Consider the following 12,272-nt stretch of genomic DNA (forward strand, 5'->3'; position numbering starts at 1 on the left):
ATATATTGGGTATATTCCTGTTCCATTTTAAGAGTATTACTTAAACACAGTTTTGTTTGTATTTAACGTAGAATAGTCCTTTAAACCTGACGAATAACCAGTATGAACCCTTAAAATAGTACACACTTCGTAATGCTTCTGTACATCTGAAGAAGGCCTTTGCTTTTTTACTCCAAGTAAAAATGAAACCACAATTCACAATAATGTTTTGTTGTGACAACAGGCTTAGCTTGTATGGCTTTCATTTGCTATCATTACTTGCAAATTAACAGCACACATTAGGAAGAATATTGACAACATGGGGATTTCATTTTCTAGGTGAGTTTGGCTCAGTAAGAGAAGCCTTTCTTAAAACAGAGAACAACTCGGGGAAAAAGGTTGCTGTGAAAGTCCTTAAAAGTAAGTAAACATTTAATAAAATGAAAATTCTGAGCAGTGGTACAAGTTGGTCTTTGTTTTTTTTTGTTTTTTTGTGCAATAATGCTCTTCCCTGCTCTTAAAGGTGATATCAACTCATCCAGTGACATTGAGCAATGTCTAAAAGAGGCTGCCTACATGAAGGACTTCCATCATCCAAATGTCATTCAGCTTATTGGTTAGTGGACAAACTCTACTTTTGCATTAGTTCAGAGTGCTTTAAAGCATTGGGCAAAAATACACATCAAGGCTGATCTTGACTACAGATGTTTTTCATCATTGTCATTTAAAGGGTTAGTTCACCCAAAAAGGAAAATTCTCTCATCATTTACTGATCCTCATGCCCTCCCAGATGTGAATGACTTTCTTTCTTCTGCAGTACACAAAGATTTTTAGGAGAATATCTCAGCTCTGTAGGTCCATACAATGAAAGTGAATGATTGCCAGCTTTGAAGCTTAAAAAGCATATAAAGGCAGCATAAAAGTGGTTAAATCCATGTCTTCAGAAGCGATATGATAGGTGTGGGTGAGTAACAGCTTGATTTTTAGTCCTTTTCACTATAATTGTTTACTTCCAGTCGCTCTCAGTTGCGTGTCCATGAGGGGAATCAGTTCACTCTGCCTCTCTCCTGACGTAAGTGTGTTGGCATGTTCACGCGAGGACTGACTCGATACAACCGGAAGTGGAGCTCAATTTGTTTACAAGAGTACGCAGTTCACAAGCTTCGTTGGTTTTGCTTTCATTTGAACATGCTAGCGTGTTTATGTCGCAGGAGAGGCAACGTGAACTGATTCCCCCTATGAACACGCATTGGAGAGCGACCAGAAGTAAACATTCATAGTGAAAAGGACTTAAATATTGATCTGTTTTTCACCCAAAACGATCATATTGCTTTAGAAGACATTACTTTAACCACTGGAGTCGTATGGATTACTTTTACTACTATTGTCTGTGCTTTTTGGAGCTTTAAAGGTCTGATCACCATCCACTTGCATTGCATGGGCCTACAGAGCTGTTCTTTTAGTTCTTTTTCTCTTTTTATATTTAGAATATTCTTCTAAAATCTTTGTTTGTGTTCTTCAGAAGAAAGAAAGTCAAACACATCTGGGATGGCATGAGGGTGAGTAAATGATGAGAGAATTTTCATTTTTGGGTGAACTTTCCCTTTAAATGTTCCTTTATCCAAGCTGACCTCTTTTAAGAATGTTTTTCCAACATGTTTATTAATTTGCTGCCTGCAGGAGTGAGTCTGCAGAGGCGAGCTCAGCAGCAGCTGCCAGTTCCAATGGTGATCCTGCCCTTTATGAAACATGGAGATCTACACACTTTCCTTCTCATGTCTCGCCTCAAAGATGAGCCCTTTGTACGTTTGCGATGTCACCCTTTAACACAAACGCACACACACAATGTATCATATTAGGGCTTGTCGATTTAACACTGTAATTCAATTTTTTAATTATTTAAAAAATCACGGGTTAAAATAATTCACACAATTAATCATGTCCTGGACCATTATATGAAACATTCTTACCATTGGAGCAATTCAAGGTTGAAGTACCACCTGTTTTCAGCAGGGGGCAGTAAGCAAAACTCCAAGCTATGTAGGCAAAGCACAGCAGAATAGACAAAAACCAAACTCAGGCTTGCTTGACATAAGCAACCTCCCCCATGGGGGCGCCAATAGGGATCTCGCCTAGGGTGCCAGAATGGTCTGAAACGGTACTGGACATAAACGACAGGCTTTCAAACACAGCTGGTCTGAGCGCAGTTCCGAATGCAGATCTCCAGATGTGTTTTTCTAAGTTTCGAACTACATTTGAACACAGCGACCTAAAAACATTGTGTATATGACGCAACGCAACCAAAGTGAGACAGTCCAAAAGTGTCTTGTCTGATGCATGTTTACATTGACGCGTTCTTAGAAAAGGCCTTATATTAAATCTGTCTCAGGCAGATTGACGAATTCTATTGCAAAATGGATTGCCTTTGACTGAAGGCCAATGTTCAATAATATTGAATTAAACAATAAATTGCCTTCTAAAGCCACTTTTTGTATTGTTTTATCAATGCTTTACTCGTCTGCCACCATATTGTAATGTCTTGTAATTATCTGAATTATTATGTGTATAATATCAATTATATTTATTATTATTTAAATATAACCTTTTGTAATTATGTAATAATTATATTTAATTATTGTTATTTGAGGGCCTTTCCCAACAAATATTTATAATTGCAATTAATTCGATCAATTAATCAGCATATCATGTAAGTAATTTTAATTGATTGACAGCCCTATATCAGATATATTCTATATGTTTTTGTTTCCTCAACATTGTTTTCCTTAAAAACAACTTTCCTGGTTGCATAACAATGTAGCAGATTGAATCAGTTGTTAAACAATGCTACATACAGTTGAAGTCAGAAGTTTACATATACTTAGTTCACTAAGTCATTAAAACACATTTTTTAACCACTCTACAGATTTCATATTAGCAAACTATAGTTTTGGCAAGTCATTTAGGACATCTACTTTGTGCATGACACAAGTATTTTTTCCAACAATTGTTTACAGAGAGATTGTTTCACTTTTAATTGACTATATCATAATTCCAGTGGGTCAGAAGTTTACATACACCAAGTTAACTGTTCCTTTAAGCAGCTTAGAAAATTATGTCAAGCCTTTAGACAATTAGCCAATAAGCTTCTGATAGGAGGTGTACCTAATTGGAGGTGTACCTGTTGATGTATTTTAAGGCCTACCATCAAACTCAGTGCCTCTTTGCTTGACATCATGGGAAAATCAAAAGAAATCAGCCAAGACCTCAGAAAAAAATTGTGGACCTCCACAAGTCTGGTTCATCCTTGGGAGCAATTTCCAAATGCCTGAAGGTACCACGTTCATCTGTACAAACAATAGTAGGCAAGTATAAACACTATGGGACCACGCAGCCATCATACCATTCAGGAAGGAGACGCATTCTGTCTCCTAGAGATTAACGTAGTTTGGTGCGAAAAGTGCAAATTAATCCCAGAACAACAAGGACCTTGTGAAGAAGCTGGAGGAAACAGGTAGACAAGTATCTATATCCACAGTAAAATGAGTCCTGTATCGACATAACCTGAAAGGCTACTCAGCAAGGAAGAAGCCACTGCTCCAAAACCACCATAAAAAAGCCAGACTACAGTTTGCAAGTGCACATGGGGACAAAGATCTTACTTTTTCGAGAAATGTCCTCTGGTCTAATGAAACAAAAATGTAACATTTTGACCATAATAACCATCGTTATGTTTGAAGGAAAAAGGGTGAGGCTTGCAAGCTGAAGAACACCATCCCAACCGTGAAGCATGGGGGTGGCAGCATCATGTTGTAGAGGTGCTTTGCTGCAGGAGATACTGGTGCACTTCACAAAATAGATGGCATCATGAGGAAGGAAAATTATGTGGATATATTGAAGCAAAATCTCAAGACATCAGCCAGGAAGTTAAAGCTCGGTCGAAAATGGGTCTTCCAAATGGACAATCATCCCAAGCATACCTCCAAATTTGTGGCAAAATGGCTTAAGGACAACAAAGTCAAGGTATTGGAGTGGCTATCACAAAGCCCTGACCTCAATCCGATAACAAATTTGTGAGCAGAAATGAAAAAGCACGTGCGAGCAAGGAGGCCTACAAACCTGACTCAGTTACATCAGTTTTGTCTGGAGGAATGGGCAAAAATTCCAGCAACTTATTATGAGAAGCTTGTGGAAGGATACCCAAAAAGTTTGACCCAAGTTAAACAATTTAAAGGCAATGCTACCAAATACTAACAAAGTGTATGTAAACTTCTGACCCACTGGGAATGTGATGAAAGAAATAAAAGCTGAAATAAATCATTCTCTCTACTATTTTTCTGACATTTCACATTCTTAAAATAAAGTAGTGATCCTAACTGACCTAAGACAGGGAATGTTTTCTACGATTAAATGTCAGGAATTGTGAAAAACTGAGTTTAAATGTATTTGGCTAAGGTGTATGTAAACTTCTGACTTCAACTGTATTTTATTGTATGCATATGTTTTGATACATTGATACATTAGGATTACATTTTTGATACATTGATACATGTATTTTCATGTCTTTTGTGGCAATTTATAGATGTTCTGATGTTGGCTCTTGTTTTTGTAGACCATCTCTCTGCAAATTCTTATCCAGTTCATGCTGGATATCGCTCGGGGGATGGAGTATCTTAGCAGCAAAAACATCATCCACCGGGATTTGGCTGCTCGCAACTGCATGTGAGTTATTTCTATGGTGTATATGTAACAGAAGAGCTATTACTTATCATGTTTAAAAGACATGTTCTAAATCATGTGAAAAGGTACATTGATATAATACCACAAATGCTCCTGTTTAGTCTTTGTAAAATATTTTCCAATCATGTGCATCATCAATTTTAGGTTGAATGAAAACATGACAGTGTGTGTAGCAGATTTTGGCCTCTCCAAGAAAATCTACAGTGGTGACTACTACAGACAAGGGTCTGTCTCGAAGTTGCCTGTGAAGTGGATCGCTTTGGAGAGCTTGGCAGACAATGTCTACACAACGCAGAGTGATGTGGTAATGAATACTAATACCTGTGAAAAATCCATCTATATATGTTGTCTTTTCTACTTGCTTTGTAAAGACTTAGAAACAGATAAAATAGCTGACAACATTACCATACTTTTCCACCAACTTGATAAGTTATTATAATAAAAATGCTTTGTTGATTTGGTTACTATTTATTTTCTCAGATTTGTAGAGGTGCAAAGTGTTTTTTTAAAGGAATAGTTCACCCACCCTCATTCCATCCCAGAAGTGTATTGCTTCTGGAGAACACAAACAAAGATTATTAGAAGAGTATTTCAGCTCTGTAGGTCCATACAATGCAAGTGAATTGTTACCAAAACTCTGAAGCTCCAAAAAGCATATAAAGGCAGCATAAAAGCAATCCATAAGACTCCAGTGGTTTAATCCATATCTTCTGAAGCTAGCTAATCGGTTTTGGGTAATAACAGACCAAAATGTAACTTTTTTTTTTTCCACTGTTCTACTTGCCATTGCAGTCTCTAGGCACGATCATGATTTCAAGCTCAATTACTCTTCCTGGTGCTTGACACATGCGCAGAATACTAGATGGTGCTATAGGAAGTGTAACCGAGCTTTACATTGAAAAAGGATTAACATTTTTGTCTGTTTCTCATCCAAAATTGATGGGATCGCTTCACAAGGCATGGATTAAACATTTTTTGACAAACTATTCCTTTAAGCTTGTAAACCCGGTATTGATTTTGTTTTTTGTTTTTTCTCTTTAGTGGGCATTTGGTGTGACCATGTGGGAAATCATGACTAGAGGCCAGACGCCTTACCCAGGGGTGGAGAACTCTGAAATCTATGAGTATCTTATCAAAGGAGAAAGACTCAAACAACCTCCAGACTGCCCTGCTGACATGTATGTTTCAGTTGTTGGTTTGAAATACTGTATAGATGAAACCATCTTGCCATCTTGATATTTTTAAATGATTAAACAAATGTGGCTCTGAAAAGTGAAGTTCTAGCACCATAAGTTTGCAGATGCCATTTTGTTATCTGTGCAGTGCAATTCAAACATTTAGTGTAGCGATATGCTGAAACATAGTCTATGCAAGTAAGTGAATGCAGATGCTTCTAGTTACACAATCTTGATTCCAAGTTGTTGCATTCTAAAACATGTCAGACCTCAATTCATAGCACAACGCAAGTACACGTTGCATTCTCAATGTTGCCGCAAGGGGGCCCTATAGCAGACATTAGTGTGCCCACTTACACGGTGACTACATCATGGCGGTGCAACAGTTTGAAAATAATATTTTTGAAGGTAACTCTATTGCCCCCTTGATTACAGAGGTTTGTAACAGCCACAGTAATGCAAGAATGCGTTGGTCATGCGCTCACATCTGCATATGCATACTTTCGTGAAGTATGTTTCTGACCCTAAATGCCCAAATACTTTTGGGGCCACTTTAAATCCCCCAGATGAACAAAAAACAATAATTCGTCATCATTTCTTAGATTAGTAGATTTATTCTACTATAGGAATAACTGTTCCATTCGCTCTGATTTCAGCTATGAGATCATGCACAGCTGCTGGTCTCCTGTCCCAAAGTGCCGCCCTAGTTTCCAGCACCTGATAGACCAGTTGGAGCTCTTGTGGGCGAAGCTAAGTCCAGCTCCTGTGAAAGAGCCGTTGCTCTATGTGAACCTGGAGGAAGAGGATGAGGAACAGGCTACTGGGGCAGAGGTTGATGCAGTGACCCGTAGAAGTGAGGAGCCCTCATGGGGAGTACCCTGGCAGTGTGAGGGTATGGAGGAAGATGAGAAGAACTGGCTAATCGTGTCATCAGGGGCGGCTCTTGCTATTAGTGGAGACTACCGGTACATTATCGGTCCACACGGTAACGGTGTTGATGAAGAGAGCAGACATTCTGACGATGGCCTGTCGGAGGATATCAGGGACGAGGAAGAAGATGCCATCATTAATGTGTGATTTTTTTTTTTTTTTTTTTTTCCTATGCATCAGTTCTTTGGGGCTGGTAATGGTTGCACAGGTGGAGAAGGATTTTGTAAAAGAACGAGTCCGTAAAAATGCTAAGCATTCCCAAGAAGTTGTACTGGGGAAATTCCTGGAATAGTGCTTAATGCAAAGCACTGTTTTTCCTGGTAAATCTAGAGGCTTCAAAATCCTTGTGGACATACAATCAGCTGCTAATGCTTTTTAGAAAAATGATATGTTGACAAATTTTTGTGTTAATTGATATTCACTTACTAATGACTGTAGAAATGCCAGTGTTTCACCCGATATAACATTTAGAGTACAATCTGTCATTTATAATGTGTAAAATATCTTTGAATGTCCTTACAAAAAAAGTGTACAAACAAGTGTTGTATTTGTTGGTACCCTGCCAGCATTACTGTATTATTATTGTTTGTTTTATATTGTCAAGACTCAGTCACCTCCTAGGGCTCACGCACGTGGCCCCTCTCACTTAGAATTGTTTCAATGAAGTGCATACAATATGAGTTACATTGCATGAAGATATTCCTTTGGAATTCAAAACAGATATGTACGTACTATGAGATAAGCTCAATCAGACTGTCATTGAAATGCTTGTAATTAAAAGAATGTTCTGAGTTAAATACAAATTAAGCTGTATTGAAAGCATCTCAGGCATGCTGTCATTTACCATAAAAAAAATTGTTTAGCACAACGAATACCAAATTATAATACTGTATTTTACCATGTCATACCAATAAATACCACCAAATAAACAGTCTTACAAAGAATACCCATTGTAAGGACACAAGTAGTTGTGAACAACCACATTTTTTCATTTTTTTTTACAAGCTGTGGGAAGTTAAGTTTTTATTAAGTCAAAAATTATTTTATGGTAATCGTATTTAACCTGGAACATTCCTCTAAACTGTACAGAAGACCCTTATCTGAGTATTCTGAGAATGGGATATCAAGGGAGATTAGGTTTTAATTTATGCAAGTTTTATTTTGTTTTATTCTGTGTGCAGTGATTATTCCAGACACCAAGCAACTGTCACTTTACTAACTGTTTTGAACCTATAGTGGGTTCTAGAAGAGATGTGTACATAATCTGTGATGTCTCAGTTTACTTTTGTATTAAAGCAGTTTCTAAAATCTGATTCATTGTAGCTTTTGTATTTTTGTTAATCACTGTACAGCCAAAAGTCAAACTCGGTTTTAGAATGTTAGATCATGTTACATTTCTTTCAGTGTTATTAACTCTTATAACAGAAGGCTGTCTGCTTATCTCAAAATAATGAAATGTTCAATAAAGGTTATTTTTATTACAAATATCATAACTTGTAATGCCAACAAAGAGACGGACTAAATCATTGTCTTATGGTTAGAGGCATACAGAGAACAGACATTTGAGTCCAGACAAAATAAATCCCAAGCAAAAAGTATTTTTGCCGATTGAAGATTTGCAAATAAAGAGTATTGCACAGAAAAAGTAATGTTTCTGGTGTTTGAGTGGTGTTTACAACAGTGAATTTGTACATGTAGAACTGTCTTGCAGTTCGTTTTAGAAACTGTAAATAAAACATTATAGAACTAAAATGTATAAATCATTAATTTTATTGGAGGGAGTTGCATCAGAGGACAAAATGAAAATCAAGGTTTAGTGTTATGAATGGTACATGGTCAAGTAGCATTTGTAGATGTTTTTGTCATTCAGTATTTTTATGTTCTAAAATTTAAATAAATTACATAATTTTTTTTTTTTATTATTCTTAGAGTGTTATACTATGTCCCACATGCTACTTGTTACTAATTTATTTGCAATTATTCTTTACTTCTGTAATGCACCAAGTTCTATTTCCTCTGGACCAGCAACATCCTTAAAGGGATAGTTCACCCAAAAATGAGCATTCTCTCATTATGTACTCACTCTCATGCCGATGACTTTCATATTTATGACTTTCTTCTGCTGAACACAAATGAAGATTTTTAGAAGAGTATCTCAGCTCTGTTGGTCCATTCCATGCAAGTGATTGGTGGCCAGAACTTTAAAGCTACAAAAAGCACATAAAGGCAACATAAAAGTAATCCGCACGACTCCAGTGGTTAAATCCAAATCTTCAAAAGCGATAACGATAAGTGTGAGTGTGAAACAGACAAATATATATATATATATATATATATATATATATATATATATATATATACTATGAATGTACTTTCAAACAGCCCTCCTATGCATGTTCAAATGAGGTCTTCCTATGTTTTTTGCTGATTTGTATTCTTCTTGCATAATGGCACAAACGGTATAAAGCTGTATAAACTCTTAGATCACATCAGATTTTCCACAACTCGTTGTCTGGAGTTCTTTGTATGCTGAATGTTCTTGGACAGATATTTTATCAATGTTTAGTCCGTGGCACGACCCAAAAACACTTGCAGTACAGCCCTTTGAAGAGACTGCAAGTCTATCCCTCATAGCCTCATTGTCATTCCCATTAAAAATCAAAGATGGTGCTATCTATAGGTTTATAGGAGGGCTGGTGAAAGTGTAGATTTATAGTAAAAAAAAAAAGGACTAATAAAAAGGATATGTTTCTCACCCACTTTTATCTTCTCACTTCTGAAGATATGGATTTAACCAGTGGAGTCTTAAAGGAGCAATATGTAACATTGACATCAAGCGTTTAAAATGGGTACTGCAGAACAAATTCAAAATATAGGACGGAGTTGTCTCCCCCGCCCCTCCTCTCCAGACTCGAAGCTCACGCGGGTTGGCCGGTTGAGGACACGCAACGGGAACGAGCAAACTGACAATGGCAAGCCTTACACTGCAAGCTGATCAGCTAATTTATACGTTTGCAATGTTTTATTGTTTGCAAATTATAAACCAGTTCATGTGGATTTTTTATAACTGTCAATGTTAGCTAGATGTATTGCTGTATTCCATGGCTGCAACGCGCTGTGTTTGCCGGCTAACTTGCTTCAAATCTGGCAACCCGGGGTGTCGAAATACTATTGGGAAATGGGCAGTGGGCGGGATCTCACAGGCCAAAATACAAACAGAAATTCCGGCCCGGAACATGACATTTCAAAGTAGAATATACTGGCTGTAGCATTGTTTTCGGAGAAGCCAGTATTTCAACTTAGCATGTTTCCTAAATCTCTGATAACATATTATGATAATTTTATGCTTTAGTACAGTAAATATAGTACATATTGCACCTTTAAAGATTACTCTTATTCTGCCTTTATGTGCTTTTTGGAGCTTCAAAGTTCTGGTCACCATTCGCTTGCATTATATGGACCTACAGAGCTGAAATATTCTTCTACAAATCTTTTTGTGTTCTGCAGAAGAAAGTCATACACATCTGGGATTGCATGAGGGTGAGTAAAAAATTGAATTTTCATTTTTGGGCTAACTTTTCCTTTAAGATTGGCTATTAAATACATAGCTCAGTCAAGTGAAATAATATCTTGTTTGTTGTTTGCTTTCTCCTCTCTGTTGAAAAACTACCATTCCTCCGAGAAGGACGACAGAGAATCGCCAAAACAATAACCAAATTTCCCTCAGACACTGCTTGTAATAAACATTATATCCTGTTAAAAGAACAATGTCGTAATTCAGGGAGATATATGAACGTATATTTTTACGTTTAGCACATTAGTCCCATTATAAGTAAATGACGCACCAAGGCAACGACAAAGGACAGAATTTCTCTGAAGCTTCGGCAGCAACCAAAAGAACGATGTCATAAACACAAAACCAAAAATTTAAACTAAACCTATTCCCAACATAATGTCTTTTTGTTTTAAAACATTAAGCCACTTAACCCCTTTTCGTTAGAACGTTAACGTAAAACACTGCGATTTGCGTTTACATCATGGGCTTTACAGTTTGTATGTTTACAATATTTATGACCAATGTCTTCCACGGTCTCAGTATATTAAGCAATATTAAACTGTCTATAGAGGTGAAAACGCTAAAAAAAATATTGTTATTCTCTAATCATTGTGTCGTTGTTTTGGCAGGGTAGATAGTGTTTAATACAAACAGCGTGCTCACGCGCATAACCCTGAAGGAAGCGTTTCACAGCCCCGTTTGTCTTTAAATCCACAACGAATCTAAAGCTCGCTTTTCTGTCCGTTTCCTTAAAATCAAAGGGAAAAGAACGGATGATTTCCCCAACCATATTCATCCTTCGACACAAAATCGACGAGGTAGGTAAGGCGCGCATCGCGCCAGCCATGACGTAAACAAAGGCGTTAAGTTAACGCATGCGCCGTACAACCGACGAGGGTCTCCAGTCAGAGGTTGCGCCTGCGCACAGGAGCCACACGGGGACGTGCTTGTGCTGTTTTGAGCTGCGGCGTCATGACGTCACGGCATGCAAGTAAACCTTCGAGGGTGAGACGCACGGTGTAATGAGATGAGAAAGAGAAAAAGCAACATACACGAAGACAGGAGAGACAGTATGCATGTTATGCATTTCATATTGACAAAAGGTAACGGTCCAATCCGGCTACAGCGGTATCTTTGGAAGAAGTCGGAAAAAGTTGGCCGAACAAGGAGTTTTTTTTCTTATTACTTCGAGGCTAGAGCAGATCATCCTCAGCACGCTTGTCTCAGATTCGCCCGCCATTCGACATGGTACAACGTGCACGCGACATCCGCGCCAACTTTTAGTTCACGGGCCTATTTGAGACACGCACCGTCGACGAAAAACTCGACGCCTGTTACACAAAAAGGTGATTGAAACTCAATTTCTTGACTTTGAATGGTTAAATGATATCTATTTACGTCGGTAGCTGTCGATATTGCCACAATAACACACCTGGCAAATAAGGTATAATAGGCTGGGATGCAATGTTGAGATCGTGCGTCACTAAGCTGTGGGCCCTCTCGTTTTTCGCGCCTACGTCGCGTTATATATGCGATATACAGACCAGTTTTCGCAAGATTTAATTTTGGTTATTATCACGGGGTGTGCATTAAGAATGTCACTTGGGTCTTGTGCTATTTCAAAAGCCAAATTGTTTCTGAGGTGCTTTCATTGCGTTGAAATGTATATACCAGTTTTGTTTTGCGCATACAAAAATGATTGTGACATATATTATCACCCTAAATTACGAATAAAATGTTTGTGTGTCCCTACCACAACACAACATTTATTTTATTTTTTTGTTAATTGTTCGTGGAAATGTGTTTTACATGATTCTTATCGATGCCTTAAGATGCAAATACAGTTTTTCTCCATTAAGTACCCATATACATTATATGGCATTAACCCTAACTTT

General features: G+C 37.6%; 2 protein-coding genes across 6 annotated transcripts in view; both read left to right on the forward strand.

Moving 5' to 3' along the window:
* The window catches only part of tyro3 (TYRO3 protein tyrosine kinase), a 29,952-nt gene extending 20,944 nt beyond the window's left edge, over nucleotides 1-9,008 (forward strand). For both annotated transcript variants that reach the window (XM_051646060.1, XM_051646061.1), the window contains 7 exons: nucleotides 319-399; nucleotides 503-595; nucleotides 1,660-1,781; nucleotides 4,589-4,698; nucleotides 4,861-5,020; nucleotides 5,758-5,894; nucleotides 6,548-9,008. In XM_051646060.1, coding sequence (XP_051502020.1) covers nucleotides 319-399; nucleotides 503-595; nucleotides 1,660-1,781; nucleotides 4,589-4,698; nucleotides 4,861-5,020; nucleotides 5,758-5,894; nucleotides 6,548-6,968 — 1,124 coding nt within the window. In that variant the 3' untranslated portion in view covers nucleotides 6,969-9,008. The remainder of the gene's footprint in view (nucleotides 1-318; nucleotides 400-502; nucleotides 596-1,659; nucleotides 1,782-4,588; nucleotides 4,699-4,860; nucleotides 5,021-5,757; nucleotides 5,895-6,547) is intronic.
* Nucleotides 9,009-11,362: 2,354 nt separating this feature from the next.
* Nucleotides 11,363-12,272, forward strand: part of LOC127410850 (MAX gene-associated protein-like) — a 40,394-nt gene continuing 39,484 nt past the window's right edge. For 3 of the 4 annotated variants that reach the window (XM_051646057.1, XM_051646055.1, XM_051646059.1), the window contains exon 1: nucleotides 11,370-11,723. The gene's annotated coding sequence lies outside the window, so the exon portion shown is untranslated. Of the gene's footprint in view, nucleotides 11,724-12,272 lie in introns of all 4 variants that reach the window. The other variant, XM_051646056.1, reaches the window with a different exon arrangement.

The sequence above is a fragment of the Myxocyprinus asiaticus genome, chromosome 20 (assembly GCF_019703515.2).
Source record: "Myxocyprinus asiaticus isolate MX2 ecotype Aquarium Trade chromosome 20, UBuf_Myxa_2, whole genome shotgun sequence".
NCBI classification, from domain to species: domain Eukaryota; kingdom Metazoa; phylum Chordata; class Actinopteri; order Cypriniformes; family Catostomidae; genus Myxocyprinus; species Myxocyprinus asiaticus.